The 19,601-nt window shown below is 40.5% G+C and overlaps 2 protein-coding genes across 3 annotated transcripts in view; one reads left to right on the top strand and one right to left on the bottom strand.

Annotated features, from left to right (window-relative positions):
* Nucleotides 1–1,308, bottom strand: part of tti1 (TELO2 interacting protein 1) — a 57,367-nt gene extending 56,059 nt beyond the window's left edge. The window contains 1 exon segment of the mRNA XM_084333848.1: nt 1,177–1,308. The gene's annotated coding sequence lies outside the window, so the exon portion shown is untranslated.
* LOC311244384 (uncharacterized protein) lies at nt 570–18,111 on the top strand. Of its 2 annotated transcripts, none has more exons than XM_084333850.1 (3): nt 570–733; nt 12,152–13,066; nt 15,506–18,111. In XM_084333850.1, exons 2-3 carry the CDS (start codon nt 12,197–12,199, stop codon nt 15,701–15,703), a joined length of 1,068 nt encoding a protein of 355 aa, XP_084189976.1. In that variant the 5' UTR covers nt 570–733; nt 12,152–12,196; the 3' UTR covers nt 15,704–18,111. The 2 variants fall into 2 exon arrangements, with proteins under 2 accessions (XP_084189976.1, XP_084189975.1); XM_084333849.1 differs by lacking the exon at nt 570–733 and adding an exon at nt 3,569–3,961.
* Nucleotides 18,112–19,601: the final 1,490 nt, after the last annotated feature.

Genomic DNA, 19,601 nt, shown 5'->3' with positions numbered 1-19,601 from the left:
CTAACCTACACTGTAGCACTCAACACTTTATGAACATTGTTACTGAGACAAAAGTTAAGTTTACTCTATTATTACTAGATCTGGTATGTCTAGATGTAACACTGTATGGGTACAAGTTTACTCTATTATTACATGTCTAGATGTAACATTACTGTCTATGTATAATGTACCTATGTAAACGAGACGAACCCCGCCCCCCCCCCCCCCCCCCCCCATTCGCAACTACTTGTCCAGACCACTTATACTTGTCCAGACCACTTATACCCGTCCAGCCTGGCTCTGCGGCTCTGCAGATACCCCCTATTGGAGGAGGCGGGAACACCGGCCAGTGTTTACATTTTCATTTAATTCAAAGCATCCGAACCGATTGAATTGAAGGCAGCTATCGCTACCTACCTGCTCGCTCTGATATCTCAACTGTATAATCATGGTGCATTACTGTTTTGTAAATGGTTGTGATCATCTACAATGTAGGCCAGGTGATCCCTTTTCTTTCCATACAATTCCAAAAGATCCGGAAAGGATGAAGACATGGCTACTTGCTCTGAACATGGATCTCAACACGCCGATTGAAATAATTAAAAAAGTAGTCGTTTGCTCAGAACATTTTGTAAATGAGGACTTTCGCGACACAAGTCTACTGAAATACCGAAACACAACGCGACGTTATCTGAAGGATACAGCTATCCCATCCATCGGCATAGCAAGGCGAGGAGAAAGTGAAAGACTGACGGTGAGTTTTCAGTGATTATTAAGACGATTGTTTAGTGGTTTGATTGATTGATTGAAAACTTTATTAACAGATTGCAGAATGGGTACAATACAGTACAGCTCAATACACACAATTGTTAAGGGGATGCAGACCAGCCAGAGAAAGACTTTCGTCTTGTTTACATCAGGGTCCCCCATTTTCAATTTATCAGCTAAGCTACGCTAACAGAGCGGCTGTTCCCTAAGCTAAATGCATGCACAGAGACAAAACAGGTATGCATCTTCTTGTCTAACTCCAGGGAAGATGGCAAATAAGCTAATTTCCCTAAATGTTGGAGTTTTCCTTTAACAATTATGTGTATTGAGCTGTACTGTAGTTTTCAATCAATCTATCAAAGCATGTTGAACCTACACACAGCAACGCAATCGTACCGGTTCGTCGAGGAAAAGCCTGACCATTATTACCTTAAATACAATGTTGATCGTTTACGATGAACGGAATGCATGAACAACACATTGCTATATTAAAAAAAAAAAAGTACTTATTTAGGACATAACTAGGCTACTATACTGTAGCGTTACATGCGACTGCATATCTGAGTCTGGTCTGTCAAGCGAGGGGATTCTACTTCCGGTCTGAGCCTCTGAGGTGGACTAGAAACGTCAAAATAAAGGTAACCAGAATTCCAGTATACGAGGTTTTCTGTGTGACCGAAATGTATTAACTTGTAGTCGTTTGGGGGCACAGGACTTAATTCACAAGCTGTCGTTGTATAGTCGTCTTTTGTTCTTTCACAGATTACAAACTAAAAGGACAAAAAAGCAAATTAATGACGTAATGTCTCTTAAATAATGATACAGTCAGGCCCTACCCAAAGCTGTAAAGGAATGTGAATCCCTACCCCACATTCAAAACCGCTCTAAAAGAACACCTACGGGAGGCTGCAATTCGAAACTGGCCACCGTAAAATGTCCAAACCCCCCCACCCCCTCCTAATATACAGTCTCCTCCCCACCGTATGCAGGGACGTGCACAGGACTTTAGAGGGGCAGGTGCTCAAAGGCTGAAAAGGGCACTACACTTGTGTGTATATATTAAGCGAGCGCGCGTAGTGCGCGAGCACGATTTTTAAGGGCCCTTTTCGGGCGGGGGCCCCCTTTTTATGCTTTTTGGGGGGTTTTGGTGATCAAATATTGAATATTGAACTATAATAATCAGTGCAGGAGCTCACTTATCCTTGAAAGACACTTTTATCACTGACTTAAAAGGCCCATACATCTCCATAAATGTTCAGGGGGGAGGGAATAAGTGCTTACCCTACAGACCCCAAGAAGTGCTGTATATTCTGTATTGTTTAATATAAATGCATTTTTTATTCCAATCCCGATTTGTATTTGAGATTCCCAAATCCCATCAGACTTGACTTCTTCGTGTCCCTCAATGAGTGTAATACCAGCATTCAACAGCGGTTTCTATCATGATCATCATCACCACCCACGCTATGCATAAAATATATAGGTCCGCGGAGAGGCATGCTGAGGAGGCCGTGCAAACTGCAATGGAATATGGGGCATCTCTCTCTCTTTACCTAATATTTTGATTCTATCCTGACATTTTTCAGTTGGAAAGGCAGTCTATATGCGTAACAGTAAAAAATTAAAAAAAAAAAAAAATATTTTAATTTTTTTTCAAAAAGGGCACTTTTTTGATGAGGCTCAAAAAGGCAGGTGCTCAGGCACCCCTTGGCCTCTATGTGTGCACGTGCCTGACCGTATGTATATATTCTCTCCCCACCGTATGTATATTTCTCTCCCACCCACCCACCCCCTCCTAATGTACAGTCTCTCCTCCCCATCATATGTATATACTCTCTGTCAGGATCTATGGGTAACAAACACAGTACTGTATATTTGCATATCATATATGTCACAAATGTAACAGTACTATATACCTGTATGTCATGTATGTCTCTATGCCATAAATGTCATGATGTCATGTATGTCATAAATGTCACTATGAATTGAAAATGGGGGACCCTGATGTAAACAAGACGAAAGTCTTTCTCTGGTCTGCATCCCCTTAACAATTGTGTGTATTGAGCCGTACTCAATGACGTACTCTGCAAGAGGAGAAATTTGAGTCAAAATTGGAAAAGTGGGAGGAATATAGGAAGAAGAGGAACGACAGCACAGAAGGATGAAAAGTAAACAAGAAAATAAATTGAAATGTAAATATAAAAATGTAAAGATAGAAATGACCAATGAACCCATGTCACACTGTCTTTTATTTCAGTTTTCTTTTTGATATTATAATTTTTTCTTTATTGTTTCTGTCTGTTTAATAGTATTGTAAATGTTGTATGTGTATTTAGTATTTTGTACCTGTATGTTGGTAAATAAAAAATGAAAAAAAAATTAAGTTATTTTTTTTTAATAATAATTTTTTTTTCAATCAATCAATCTGATTGATTGAAAAAAAAAACATTATTAAAAAAAAATAACTTGATTGATTGATTGAAAAGTGTATTAACAGATTGCAGAATGGGTACAGTACAGTACAGCTCAATACATACAATTGTTAAGGGGATGCAGACCAGAGAAAGACTTTCGTCTTGTTTACATCAGGGTCCCCCATTTTAAATTCATCATATGACACACGACATACAGATAGACAGTACTGCTACATCTATACATTTATGACATACCAGATTTGCAAATACAGTACTGTTTGTGATACTAAAAAAATAGTGTATATACATTTGACATAGAAACTGTACAGACTTGTGATTTATTTTGGAAAGTTCCGACCGGAAGTCTTAGTGTTGTCGCAGATATCCCGGAACACGTGTGATCGCGACAAGACGCGCTTTCATTGAGGAAGTGGATATTCATCACATAGTAGTAGACTCTCTAGATAAATCACAACTTTACAATCATGCCTCTGTGTGCTGTAAAGAGTTGTGCTAATAAACCGTCGAGGCCGGGGTTTAATTTTTCGTTTCATTCGATTCCAACTAAAGATCCGAACCGGTTGAAGCTATGGCTACTTGCGCTGAACATGGATCCCAACACACCGATGGCAATAATCAAGATCGCGCGTGTTTGCTCAGCGCATTTTGCACGAGATGACTGTTATGAAAAAATGCTACCTAGAAACCGAACCATGAGACGTTTTCTGAAGGACACGGCCATCCCATCCATCGGCGTCGCACAGAGAGGAGAAGGTGAAACACTGGCAACCGTGACTGTGGTACGTTTTCAGTTGTTGTTGTTGTTGTTGTTGTGAGATTGATGAATATAGGACGTCATTTTGCTGGACTATCCTACAGATAGCCCCTTTCGTGACTGCGATGCAACGAGTGAATCCACAGTCACTTGCTCCTCAATAGCAAACCAACGTATGTTGACAATGAAGGACTGGTTCTGGCCGAACCGTTCGTTATACAAGTATCACAGAGACATTTCAAAGGTACTCACAGTTGCACGAGGGTTTCAGACAGAGATACGGGATGGTTTGAAAGCTCGGTGTTGCTAATAAACATTTTAAATATATTTTATAAACATGTCAACACTGCTCAAAACGACATTTCCGGCGTTGGCTGCCTGGTGCGCATGCGCATCACGCACCCAACGCCGGAAATAATGCAGTGTTGACTAGTTTATAAAAGATATTTAAAATGTAAGGTAGGTAGGTGTGTGTGTGTGTAATGACCTGTTGAATGCAACTACGGTTCAATAGATTAAATTAGTTTAAGATAATGAACTGTAGTTACATTCAACAGGTCGTTATTCAATAGATTAAATTAGTTTAAGAATAAAAAAATAAATACATTTTAAGATAATCTCAAATACATTATTTTATTTAAGTATAGGCTATAGTTAACACTTTGGTTGCCTAAGGTTAAATTAATGATATACCATAGATTGCCAGCGCTATTTGTCTATGGAGAAAGTCCCCTTCTTTGCAGGGCCTCAAAACCCACCTGTTCTCCCTTGCCTTCAACCCCCCCCACCCCTAAACCCCCCCCTCCCCTCCAACCTGATCGATATGTCTCTAGTCTTTTTTTTGTGCCATCAGGCTGTCTCCCCCGTTCCCCCCATGGTCTCATGTTCCTTTGTTTTTGTTTCTTTGTTGTTTTGTTTTGTTTCTTTGCTTTCGCCTCTTTGTTTGTACCCCTGCTCCCGACTACTGTCAGCGACTTCGGGTTATTGAGAAGCGCTATATAAATTAAATGAATTATTATTATTATTATTATTAGGGCTATAACTTTTTAAATTCTATTGCTACATTGCCATTATTAGGGCCCATTCAAAGTCCTATATGTATTGTTCATTGTGTAGCAACGTTAAACTTTTTCATTCACATATTCATAGTAAAGTATGGTCTAATGTATAAGTATGTTTTCATCTCTTTCTGCAGCTTTCTCCAGAACGTGATATATAGCCCCAAATGCATTATATTGATGATGAAATACAGTTTGATGGCAATCAGCGCGATATAAAAAATTCCAACTAGACGTACTTCTAGAAGTTACTACACGTCATCTGATGTTGACCGGATGGGCGAGGGGGCGTTTATAATTCCGTGGGCAGCGCTATACCAATCATCTAATGTGGGTCAAATGTTGATAATATCAGTTATTATCGAAGACGGTAACGTTACACGCTGAAACTCACCCCAGTCTCCGCGCGCCGTTGGGCGATCATCGTCGAGTAGAAATTTTATCATTATGGGATATATTATTACCCGGTCCATCTCCAGCTTGTATAATGGTATATACGTCCAAATCATGTTGTTTATCGAGTTATTGGCAATCGATCGCTATGTAGTGTGACGAGCTAGAGTGCCGGAAGCTATACCGAGTGCCTGGAAGTAATAGGGCCGACCAGCAAAACCTCTACAGCGCTTCCTGTTAAGCAGTTGCGCCGATCGGCCACCAGATGGCGCTCCTGAACCGCCAGAGAGCTCAGTGGGTCCTGCTGGTGAATCTCAGGCCAGCGGAGGGGGATTATGAATCCGATCGCAGATTTTTGAAATATTGATATAAGGACGCTGTACAGCGTCCCCCGGCAACTTTAGCATGGCCAGCAAAGACGTGAGAAGACGTCTCATGGCAGTCAAAGTGTTAATGTTTTTTTTTTTTTTTAGTTTTTTTTTTTTTCTCCTTTTCCCTCCGATTTTCTCCCATCCCAATGTTAGTCGTTATGCCAATTCCCAATCCCCTTCCTGGTCGCTGCGCACTTACCCCCCACAGTCGGTCTGGGAGAGTGGAGGGTGGAGGCTATCACATGCTTCCTCCGACACACGTCTAGCCAATCAACCGCTTCTTTTCACCTGGCAGCGCGGACTCTCACTGAGAGGGTGTAACGTGTGGAAGGATCACACTACCCCCCTTAGATCCTATCCGCGCTGAGCAGGCGCCCCGACTGAACTGTAGGAGTCGCTGTTTACAACGAACCGGACCCACCCCGCCAGCTTTCCCACCCTCTAATACAGCCAATTGTATTAGTGTGAACGGCCAGCCAAGCTGGTGACAACGCCGGAGCTGTGAGCTGGATTCGAACAGGCGAATCCAACACAATCTCCGCTACGCCACCTGACCGCCTTTTTTTTACAGTTTTTGTATTTTTATGACATGGGGGATCAACAATAAATGACAATCAGAAATGTCAAGTTGCATGTTGTTATTCTAACCAGCTTAGTGCTGTTGCATTTCCAATTTATTTATTTAAATTATAAATTGATCAGGAATCGATAATGGAATCGTATCTATTCCCATCCCTAGCCCTGACGCATATGATAGATTATCGATTGGCGTTTCTTTCCTATACACGCTAAATTAAAAAATTCAAATGTATATGATCGGTATACATTATGCTTCATCATGCGTGAAGGGGGGGGGGGGTCGTTTATAATTCCTTGGTCGTCAGTAATGGCTTTATTTAGTATGGGTTGATATATTGATCAGATGGTTTGCAGTGAAATTAATAAACAATCGGGCTGAAAATAACATTACTGTCCTCTTACCGTTCGCCGATGAGCCTAGAGGAAAAAGATCCCAATTATTTGACGCCGATCTTCTAGATCCATTTCCGGTTTGTATGGCGCAATAAACACCGAAATCATATCGATTATTGAGTTTAGAAAGCGATCCAAATGCACTATAGTGTTTGTCTGGATCCACGTAACAAGATATTACTGCCGGAGGGATTTCCTCGATGCCCCAGCGCCACTTCCGGTTTTGGCGAGAGTGTAACTCGCCCGACCATCCACCAGGCGGCGGTATTGAGGCGTTGCAATCTCATACAGTCTCTCTGGAGGGAGACTGGATGAATTATGAATGCCATGGCGAAAAAATTAAATATTGATCCCAAAAACTATTTACGCCGTTGTTGGCGTTCAACGCATGGCGTAAGTTGTTCTTGGCGACCAATGTGTTAATGAGTTATAATAACCTCCTCTTTACTGTACCTTTCAAGAATCACTCACTCAACTGTATTTCATTTTAACTATGTTTTTAATTTTGTCATCTAATCTATTCCAGAAAGTCACCCCACGAACAGAAATATACATGCTTTTAACTAGAGTTGTTCCGATACCGATACTAGTATCGGAAATGCCGCCGATACTGCCTAAAATGCTAGTATCGGTATCGGCGAGTACACGTAAATTCTAGCCTCCGATCCCATGATGTAATTTATCTCCTGCCGAGTCCTGCGGAGAGTGAGGATTATAAAATGAACATGTTTTAAAGTGTGATGCTGTGTCATTTTAACAGCAGATACACTTTCTTAAATTCCATTGTCCCCGACAGTGCGGTGTGACGGGGAGCTCAGACGGGAATCGGGATGTGTTTGGCTGGTGTTATGATAGCATTAGCTGGAAAGATAGCTAGTTGGAACAACATCCGCTTTTAACGTTACATCAAATCAGATGATCGCCTGTCCTTTCTCCAGGACCTAACACTGTCCGTGACCGTCTATCAACAATAATGCACCCACGGTGAATTGTATTTAAGTTAAGTAGCTACGGACTAGCGTTAGGGATGGGAATCGAAAACCGCTTCCCGTTGGGAACCGGTTCCTAATTGGCCGATGCCTGGAACCGTGTGGCTCCCGTGACTTTCGATTCCCTTATCGCTGCCTACAGTTGCGCAATAATGTTAGCCGTTAGCATGTAGCCATGGCAGACTCTATTTGATTCCTTAATGGCTCGAAATTGCCTGGGTTTTGGTAATATGCTCCCGAAATGCTCCTGCTGTTTGGCTACTTCTATGTGCAGTGAAAACTACTTGAATGCTTTAGAACCTAGTCATTGATTTAGATCAGGCTGAGCTAAAATTAGCCGCGGAGCTAACGTGAGCTAACGCTATTTAATCAAGCTCACAAAGAGAGATAAACAGCTGACAGCGGATAGTACAGGTACAAATACAATACAACAGCAGGTGGGGGCTGTTGTGTAAACCTTGTACTCTTTAGTTCACATATAATGAGAGACGGAATGTTTGTTTACAAGACTGTAAGCCAGGAAGTACAGTGGTGCAACATACAAATGTGTCCGTGTAGCAACACAAGCCAATACCTTATAGGACAGGGGCCCGGGGAGCTCTCTCTCTGTGTGTGTGTGTGTGTGTGTGTGTGTGTGTGTGTGTGTGTGTGTGTGTGTGTGTGTGTGTGTGTGTGTGTGTGTGTGTGTGTGTGTGTGTGTGTGTGTGTGTGTGTGTGTGTGTGTGTGTGTGTGTGTGTGTGTGTGTGTGTGTGTGTGTGTGTGTGTGTGTGTGTGTGTGTGTGTGTGTGTGTGTGTGTGTGTGTGTGTGTGTGTGTGTGTGTGTGTGTGTGTGTGTGTGTGTGTGTGTGTGTGTGTGTGTGTGTGTGTGTGTGTGTGTGTGTGTGTGTGTGTGTGTGTGTGTGTGTGTGTGTGTGTGTGTGTGTGTGTGTGTGTGTGTGTGTGTGTGTGTGTGTGTGTGTGTGTGTGTGTGTGTGTGTGTGTGTGTGTGTGTGAGAGACAGAAGTCAGAGGAATAACAACCTGTTATTCAATAGATTAAATTAGTTTAAGAATAAAAAAATAAATACATTTTAAGAGAATCTCAAATACATTATTTTATTTAAGTGTAGGCTATAGTTAATGTTTTATTTTTTACAGTTTTTGTATTTTTCTGACATGGGGGCTCAACAATAAATGACAATCAGAAATGTCAAGTTGCATGTTATTCTAACCAGCTTAGACCCCTACGCTCTGCATCTTCTGGCCGCCTCAGACCTACTCCTATCCGAGCTCCGGGAGGGTCATCAAAGAGAAGTCGCCTATTCTCAGTCCTTGCCCCACAATGGTGGAATGAACTACCCACCCCAGTTAGGACAGCCGAAACCCATCCAATCTTTCGCCGTCGACTAAAGACGCACTTCTTCAACCATTATCTGAATAAAAAAAAAAATATCTAACCCTAACTAACCGTACTGTCATGCACTTGTCCTAATAAACTAACCTACACTTTAGCACTCAACACTTTGATGAACATTGTTGCTCAGCTGATAGAGTTGTGCCCTTCCTGATGGCTTGTCGTACAGAACTTGTAAGTCGCTTTGGATAAAAGCGTCAGCTAAATGACTAAATGTAGTTCTGTTGCATTTTCAATTTATTTATTTAAATTATAAATTGATCAGGTATCGATAAGGGAATCGATAAAGAATCGAATCGATAAGCAGAATCGATAATGGAATCGTATCGATAAAATCCTATCAATTCCCATCCCTAACTAGCGTTAGCTGACTATTACTAACGTTATCTTAATGTCGATGCGGGAAGGCGAGCTAGGTCAGTTAGCTTAGCTTGATAACGTTACCGTGTCTAAAGTTGGTGCTATTCACATAATCCAGCAATAATGGCTGCAGACCTGCAAGCAAAGTACAGCAAGTGCCAAAGGATAAGAGTCTGAGGCGGAGTTTCAAAAGAGAATGTTGAATATTTATTTTGCATCAAAAATCACAACATGAACGTCTGCCACTAGCTTACAGACTGAATAGGGTATATCTGCAGAGCCACTGAGTAGCGAGTGCAACACCGTTTAATGTCCGTGTGGATCATTGGAGTAGGGTATATCTGCAGTGCTGCAGCCCATACTCATTGATTAATGATACTAATACAAATCTATACAATCACCTGTTGTTGAATAAATACCATACGTTCTAGTTATTACTAAAAAACAGTATAACAGTATCTGAAAAAAAAAAAAAAGTATAATTTATATAAATTTTTTTTTATTTTATTTTTTATGCACTGGTATCGGATAAATATCGGTATCGGCCGATACCCAAAGCTTAGGTATCGGAATCGGATCGGAAAGGGAAAAATGGTATCGGAACATCTCTACTTTTAACTCATTCAGCGCCAGTGTGTATCCCCATCCCTGCTGTCAATTGGCCACGCTTTAAAAGATAGGCATTTTCACGTTGCGTCACAATGTTTGCAGAGCTATCTATATTCTATATTATAGCTATGGAGACAATACTATCGCTCATTTGACAGTCACTATCTCTCGTCCAACATGTAAAAAATAGTAGGTTTTTTCATGTATACGTTTGCGTGTTATCCCGTGGTGAATATTGTATCGTTTCAGAGTGATCCGGGCTAATTCCTGGAAGCTGAATTATGGAGCGCTATGTGCATTTCGCGAAAGTCGTTCGCGTTGCTCGCCTGGATATATATATATACACACACTACTGTGAGAAAATAATAATCACACAGACTTAATGATTTTAGAATATTTCAGATAATGAAATTAAATGTTTATATCATTAACTATCCAGTTAATATTTATACTGTGTGTAACATTTGGCTACTTTAAATCATTGAATGTAGAGAGAGAGCGAGAGAGAGAGAGAGAGAGAGGGGGGGGGGCGAGAACGAACAAGAGAGCCAGCCCCCCCCCCCCCTTCGGGTTTTGTTCTAGGTTCGCGTTTTGGTCGTCTAAGCTGCCGTAGGTGATGACGTCACACTCGAATGTAAACAGGAAGAGATGGAGACACACAGAGATCGAAATTGAATGATATACAGAAATGAATAACCAATAAATATGAAGTTATGTTTAAACTTCTGTTGTCAAGCGTTGTCAATATAACCCACCCCCTTTCCTCACGAATGGAACTAGTCTTGTGGAGTCCGCTTTGACCGTTTTCCAGGGTTAGCAGAGATCGCTAGTTAGCTTAGGATAATCCTAATAGATACCTTGGTAAGCAGCTACCGTTAGCTCATTGCTCGTGTCAATTAAATTGCATGTTATTAAAGGTCCGCGCTGGTCTATCTAATGAAATTACAACCACAACATTATATTGCACTGTACAGCCCTGGTTGTAGGCTAATGTTTTACTACAATTTGTATGGATTAATTTAGGAGTGAAATGCGAATGAAGGGTTGAAATCACCACTTGCAAGCTTGCCCCCAGATATTATTTTAAACTCGCACGGACCAAATTAGGGGGCAATTTGCGATCATATCATTGCACTGTACAGCCCTGATGTGACATATGATCGTTGCAATCGATGTGAAATCATTGTAGGATCAAAGTAGGGATGATGTCCTTTGTTAGGAGGTATTCCAAAATGAATATTCCAATTGTCTGATCGCGATTTCCAGTATTGATGTCCATCGGGACCCTGACATGAAATGAGACGAACTATGCATCAAGTGAGCTGGACGCGTTCCAAGTGGCTCGAATAAAGCCTTTCACTTGCCCGGGTACCATTTCTCTGCCCGAACCATATGAAATGTAACACACAGTGTGAAATAAGGTTTCAAAGGGTAGGCGATACTGCCACCTAGCAGGATTCGGCTGGCATTGCAATCTCGAGGTCTCTGAATGAGTCCCAATGATACACCGAGGTCCGCGAGACTGTATACGATATTAAAATTGAATAAAAGAAAAAACGATAAACGATCGAAAACTCGACTTTTCTCTGGGTTTTGGCACTCAACGCATCGCGAGATAACCCGACTTTATTCGTGATTGGTTCTGAATGAGTAGTGTGAACACAGCTGTTTTGAATTACATTTCCCGCTTTCCCTCTAAGACAGTAGTCAGCTTTTATACTGTATGGTCCTCATCAATGGAGCATCTCCAAGGCATGCATGCTATTAGCATCACTAAGATAAGATTTTGATTCATGGCTTGCTGGTTTCTAACTTTGCAGTTATAATTATTTAACTTTGTTTTTATTGTCATGATTGGGAACTTGTAAATAGGTTCTTAAACCAAAATGACTAGCCTTGAGTGTGGTTGCTTGATAAATGTTTGTTTTAACTTTCAAATGTCTCATTGCAAAAGGTGTTTTTTGTAAGAGACCTTTGGATTAATCTATTAATTGATAATTAAAACAATCAACAGATCAATAATTAAGAAAATAATTGTGAAGTGAAAGTGATTTGTCCTGTGCCCTCTAGGTATCTGATGAGCTGGTTAATCCTCCTGACCAAGGAAAAGGACACATGGAGACGCCAGAGGGGACGGGCATAAACAAACGACGAGGCAAAGCAGATGACACGAAGACAGAAAAGCTGTTTGTAGAACTGGAAGTAACTATAGATTCTGACGGGGAGCAGAGTGCGTATGAGAATGTGTTTAGTGGCTTGGAAGAGGAGGAGGAGGAGGAGGAGAAGGAGGAGGAGGAGGAGGAGATGGAAGGAGTGAGTGACAGCGATGTAGAGGATGGACAGCAAAAACAGGAGGAGAAAGAAAATGGAGAAATTGAGAATGCGGAAAACGGACAGTTGCTGGCTGTCAGTCGGGACGATTGGCAAACTGAGGACGTCAAGGACGAAGAGCTGAAGCAGGAGGAAGAGAAGGAGCAAATAGATGAGCATGATGAAGACTGGGAGGAGGAGGACGAGGAGGACGAGGAAGAAGACTCTGACTCTGAGTCGGACTCTGAGAAGAATAGTAATATAAAACAAAGTCTCAAACCAAGACCCATGAGCACCAACAAGAGAGATGTCCGCCGCACCCCACTGCTGTGCCCAGACTGCGGTGTCACTTACACCTCCTTTAAACACCAGTGTCTCAAAGTCCACAAAATGGACTGTACAGGTAGAACTTACGCCTGCAAGTATTGCTTGGAGCAGTTGGCAACATGGGAGGACAAACTAAACCATGAGGAACAAAGCCATTCCAAGACTGAGAAAGACCCCTACTCGTGTTCAGAATGTCCCCAGAGGTTTAGCAGCATGAAGGAACGACGACTTCACTTCAAAGAGCACAAGAAGTTTATCTGTCAAACCTGCCACAAACAGTTTCCAAAAAGCCATAAATTGAGAAGACACATGCTGTCCCATAGCAGTGATAAGTTCTTCAGGTGCAAGGTGAGCAGTATTTTCTTGTTTAAATATACATTTTATTTGTGTATTTAATAAATGGATTTCATAACTTAAATTACAGAATTGTATTTAGTTGGGTGTTTATAATGTGTTTTTATTATTTCCTTTTGTATGTGTGTAAAAAATGTACATCTTGAATTAGTGTTAATGGTAACGGTGTATGGGCTTAACTCATTCAGCGCCAGGGATTAGCCTGGTCACGTTTTTTTCCCCCATGAACAATGACAAGTTGTGATATTGTTATTGACTAACGTTACACGCAAATTAAGTGCTGCCTCTCTCTACCGTTCCCGCTACACTCTTGACTACATCAACGTTTCCCTAATCCCTACTCTCACTTCGTTAACGTTATTATAGCTATTATGATCTGTAATGTCAACTGGATAACGTTAGCTTTGTTTGCAAACATTAGTTAACGTTCGCTATCTATAACGTTAGCTATAGGCTAGCTATTGGCTAGTTTCCCCCAATGATAAACAATGACAGAAGTTGTGATATTTAACTAGCTATGTATGTGCATTCAAATTCACTAACGTTAAAATAGTGTTATAATAACGTTAAATGTTCGCTCAAATAATGTTAGGTTTAAGTTGGAGAAGGGCATATATCACTCTTAACACATTGCCCGCCGGGGATTATGCACATCTAATGCCCCTCTCTGCCAGCGCTGTAAGCCTATGGAGATGTTTACCTTCTTTGCAGGGCTATAACTTTTTAAAATGTATTGCTATATTGACATTACTATGGCCCATTCAACATCGATTATCTATCGTTCAGGATGTGGGAACGTTATACTTTTTCATTCATACATTGTTGTGTTAATACCGTCTAGAATATAAGTATGTTTTTAATCTTTTCGGCTGTAATTCCAAAAACGCTAGTTATAGGCCCAAACGCATTATATAGATTATCGATTGCCGTTTCCCCCCCATACACGCTACACCAAAAAACTCAAATGTATATGATCGGTATACATTATGCCTCATCATGCGCGGAGGAAAGGGGGGGGGGGGGTCGTTTATAATTCCCTGATCCTCAGTAACTGCTTTATGTAGGTTGGGTGGCTATATTGATCAGATAGTTTGCAAACAAGGAAATGCACATCGGGTTGAAAATAACGTTATATTCCTCTTACCGTGGGCCAATGAGACTGGCGGTGAAAGATCCCAATTATACGACGCCGATCGCCTGGGTCCATTTCCGGTTTGTATGGTGCAATAAACGCTGAAATCATATTGATTATTAAGTTTAGAAAGCGATCCATTATGTACATAGTGTCTGTCAGGAGTCCCGTAACGAGATGTGACTGCCGGAAGATTTTCATCGATCCACTGATGGCACATCCTGTTGGCGAGTGTAACTTGCCCGACCATCCACCAGGCGGCGGTATTGAGCCGTCGTTGCAGTCACATCTAAGGTCCAGCTGCAGGACCGGGGGTGGGTATATGAATTATGAATGCCATGGCGAAAAAATGAAATATTGATCTAAAAAACCGCTGTACAGCGATCCTGGCGGTCAACGCATGGCGGCCAATAACGCTGGACAGCGTTTTTGGCGCTGGATGTGTTAAAGGAGCAGGCAACACCCTAATCTACTTTTATCACATTTCAGAACGTTGAGGGACAAATTGATAGATTATCAAACATGTTTAAAATAGTTTCGGGACTCCTACGACCTTAGATTTTTTTTCTAATCACGATCGCGGGTAAACTCGCATGTCTTCATAATAAAGAAAATATATACAGATATATAAAAAAAAAATTAAATATTTTTTTTTCTTTTTTGAATAGAAGTGCGGTACCAGCGCATCCCGCGGTGATTAGCCACACACAACCGCGATGAGAAAATGTCATACCGTGACTGTGACAGCCGTAATTTGACGTCAATTTTAGCTTGATCCTGCAATGCAATGATACCGATTGGGCCGATTTTTTTGTGTTCAATGCGAATGCCATAACTGACAATCAAATAATCAGAAACGACCACCCCCCCCCCCTTTCATGCATTCATGATGGAACATAATACCTATGATATAGATTTGATTTCGGGATAATGGCGTATACAGGCAAGAAATGGCAACGTCTATAGTGGAATTGACGTGTAGGGCTATAACTCAGCATTTCATGAATTACCCTAGACGGCTCTAAAACCATACTTATATTCACCACGGTATAACACGGGAACGTATGGATGGACACATTTATTCTTTTTCACATATTGAATGATAGATAGGTGATGTCAAATGGGCCATAGTATTGTATCCATAGCTATAATATAGAATATAGTTATAGCTCTACAAACAAGGTGATGCAGTCCTATCTTTTAAAGCGTGGCAGTGCTACCACAGGGCCAAGGCTAATCCCCGGCAGTCAATGAGTTAATAATATTTAGTCTTCACTTCATCCTTTATTCTGTTCCTGCAGGTGTGCAGCCGTGCTTTTGCTCAAGCCTCCCAGCTAAAGTGTCACACACGCATCCACACTGGTGAACGGCCCTACAAGTGTCAACTCTGCCCCCTTCAGTTCAACCACAATATCAGCCTGAAGAACCATGTTCAGCGCCATCACCAAAAGAAGGAGCACCATGACGACCCCGATACAGATCTGTTATCACAAGTTTAGCAAACCTTATTAATGTCTGACTGTTACAGGGAGATATGTAACTGTCAGACATTCATGTCAGAGGTATGCGTTTTCATTTGTCCTTCATAGATGCCATTAGAGGATGCTGAATCCTTGTGTCTCTGGAAGAAATTGTATCACCTTAAGACTCTTAACACTTTAACTGCCGAAGGTTAAATTCATGATATACCATCCCTTGCCAGCTCTATTTGTCTATGGAGAAGTTCCCCTTCTTTGCAGGGCTATAACTTTTTAAATTCTATTGCTAGATTGCCATTATTAGGGCCCATTCAATGTCCTATATGTATTGTTCAGGGTGTATGAACGTTAAACTTTTTCATTCACATATTCATACTAAAATATGATCTAAAGTATAAGTATGTTTTCATCTCTTTCTGCAGCTTTCTCCAGAACGTGATTTATAGCCCCAAATGCATTATATTGATGATCAAATACAGTTTGGTAGCGATCGGTGCCAGATGAAAAATTTAAAATGGACGTGCTTCTAGAAGTTTCTACGTATCATCTGATGATGACCGGATGGGCGGGGGATCGTTTATAATTCCGTGGGCAACGTTATACCATTCATCTAATGTGGGTCAAATGTTCATCATAGCAGTTAGTGTCGAACACGGTAATACTACACGCTAAAACTCACCCCAGTCTCCGCGGGCCGTTGGGCGATCAGCGTGGGGTAGACAGTTTTCCATTATGGGATGTCGAAATACCCTGTCCATCTCCAGGTTGTATAATAGTATATACCGTACTTTTCGGACTATAAGCCGCGGCTTTTTCCCCCATTTTTCGACCCTGCGGCTTATATAACGGTGCGGCTTATATGTGACTCGACGTGACCAAACCCGAAAATGTAAAAATCAAAATATTGCTTTTTTGACTGCATTGAAATGTTATTTATCTGTTCCCTTATTTGCTAAACTTAATACAACTTGTAAATGAGTTAATTCTTGTTATTTGTCTGACAGTATTGTGTCCCAATGCTAATTACATATGGTAATTAAACATTAAAACACCTGCAGCTTATAGTCCAGTGCGGCTTATATATGTACACATCATTCAATTTAGCTGCTGCGGCTTATAGTCAGGTGCGGCTTATAGTGCGAAAAGTACGGTACGTCCAAATAACGTTGTTTATTGAGTTAGGGCGAGCGATCTATTATCGAGTGTTTCAAGATGGAGTCGCGGGAGCTATAGAGAGTGGCCGGAAGTAATATGGGTGATCAGCACTTCATCCACATGACTTCCTGTTTGGCGCTTCTGCCGATCGGCCACCAGATGGCGCTCTTGAACCGCTAGAGGGTTGAGAGGAGGCCAGCACTGTGTCTCAGGGCTGCGGAGGAAAAATATGATTTCGATCACAGATTTTTGAAATATTGATATTAAAGACGAGTTGGGGCTAGAGCCATATGAAATCCGCGTTCACGGAATCGCGGACGGAATCGCGGAATTAACCAATAAAAATGGAATCAACTGCAAAACGTGGAATATTGCAGAATTTGGCCTAATCTGGACTGAAATTTCGTTTTTGGGTGGAACGTTTGGTGCACACGCGACCGGGGAGGCGGGGACTCTACAGCGTGTTACACACAACACAGCCGCGGTGCTCAAGCGTCTGGCTGCTTCAGTGTTAACATCGTCAAGAAGCTAAACAATTCCACAATAAGCCCTCAATTCAGAGCAGAACAGTATCCTAATGACTTTTGTTGTGTATTGACATTCTAAGTTTGCCCCTTATTAGATACCGTCACGCCCCCTGCTAATAAGTACTGCCGTCATTGTAATCACCTGTGTTGAGTTTTCCACTAAAGAGCTGTCAACTGGAATTTACCCGTGTCTCGTGTCTCCTCATTATTATATGTTATACTAAATAACCAGATGAGTATACAACAAAACTGGCGACGAGGATAATACGGATCTCACGTTGTGTTTGTTATTGTCGGCAATAGTCCGCCTCTGGTGATAAGGTGTTTTGCTAATTCTGTCAACGTTCCGTGGACTGGACCCGCAAAAACACTTCCGACACTATTGTGATTAAATAGCTATAACGTTAGGACATGAATACATGATAGCTTCTAGCTAAATCTAGTGCACCCATCCATTTGTTTAATGCAAACGATTGTCATTATACACTGCCCTTTATAAACTAAATACACTTAAATAGCTATGTAACGTTATAGGACTATAGATGGAAATGATAGCTTCTAGAAGTTCTAGCTAAATCTGGTGCACCCATCCATTTGTTTAATGCAAACGATTGTCATTATACACTGCCCTTTATAATCTAAATAAACTTAAATAGCTATGAAACGTTACAGTACATAGGACTATAGATGGAAATGATAGCTTCTTGCTAAATCTAGTGCACCCATCCATTTGTTTAATGCAAACGATTGTCATTATACACTGCCCTTTATAATCTAAATAAACTTAAATAGCTATGAAACGTTACAGTACATAGGACTATAGATGGAAATGATAGCTTCTTGCTAAATCTAGTGCACCCATCCATTTGTTTAATGCAAACGATTGTCATTATACACTGCCCTTTATAATCTAAATAAACTTAAATAGCTATGAAACGTTACAGTACATAGGACTATAGATGGAAATGATAGCTTCTTGCTAAATCTAGTGCACTCATCCATTTGTTTAATGCAAACGATTGTCATTATACACTGTCCTTTATAAACGAAATAAACTAAACTAAAGGTGCCTAAATTATGCATTACTATATTTCATCACAATATAATAGATATAGCTAGGTTACTGACATTGTCATTGTGATAATGTCAGTAGTAGCTAGCTGTATCTATTGTTTACACTTGAAATATGTATTTTTATTTTGTCACAATATTAATTGAAAAATATTGTGTAAAATTGAACTGTATTTCTGAGTTGCAGCACTTAAAAACATTAAATGGACTGTTATATCTTATTCAATTGTGGACATTTATTCATTCCCACTTATTAGACACTATTTCTGATGGTAAAATGACCATAAAAAGCAAAATACAGAATTCTGAAATATTAAAACGGAAAAAATTGAATTTGGGAAAAAATAAAATGGAATTTGGAAAATAATAAAACGGATTTCATATGGCTCTAGTTGGGGCGTCCTCGGCAACTTTAGCATGGCTAGGAAAGACGCCTAAACACGTTTTCGGCACTTAAAGTGTTAAGAAAATGTCATATTTTACTTTCTTTTTTAATTTTTAAACAACATAAACATACTTGATACCTTTTATTTAAAGTGAATAATGTATCTACCTCCATTGAAGTAGGTACTATACTCGTGGTCTGTTTTCTGTTTTCTGTTTATTTTCGTGTCTTACACTCTGGAAGCCTGCACACTGACAAAGGCACTAGTTGAAACATTTGTGTATGAAGTCTCTATTTATAGAAAATACATTAAAAAAATCTGTATAATGAGAAAATTAAATGTTTGTAAAAGTTATATATTTTTAGTGCAAACCATCTCTTTTCAACGGAATACTTTCTACTGTTTTTTACGCACCAAACAAACAAATTGTGATTCCTCCTACAGACTTGAAGATACACTTGATGTGTTCCATAGCCTAATAAGAATTCTTAATTTTCATTCATTCAGTTTACATTTTTTAAGAAAAATCCATGACCTCTATCCATTTGACCCAACAAGAATATATGTTATGATGGGAGTCGGTGTGCAGATAATTCTATAGGTTGGCCTATCTTTTTTGTGGCTGGCCCACGAAATTGTATCCGTTTCCCATCACTCCACATGCGAAATAGTGTTTACAAAATGTTATATAGCCTATATACCATAATACCATATTTTCCAGCCAGCACAGTATAATAAATCAATAAGTGTAAAGCTTAACACTTTCAGTGCCACTCACGA

This window comes from Notolepis coatsorum (genome assembly GCF_963971535.1).
Source record: "Notolepis coatsorum genome assembly, chromosome: 17".
Classification (NCBI taxonomy): domain Eukaryota; kingdom Metazoa; phylum Chordata; class Actinopteri; order Aulopiformes; family Paralepididae; genus Notolepis; species Notolepis coatsorum.
This window is presented reverse-complemented; position numbering and strand designations above follow the sequence as displayed.

Coding starts and splice junctions, on each gene's coding strand:
- LOC311244384 (XM_084333849.1), top strand. CDS start 3,647: ATGCCTCTGTGTGCTGTAAAGAGTTGTGCTAATAAACCGTCGAGGCCG. Junction 3,962..12,151: donor CACTGGCAACCGTGACTGTG/GTACGTTTTCAG, acceptor TGTGCCCTCTAG/GTATCTGATGAGCTGGTTAA. Junction 13,067..15,505: donor ATAAGTTCTTCAGGTGCAAG/GTGAGCAGTATT, acceptor CTGTTCCTGCAG/GTGTGCAGCCGTGCTTTTGC.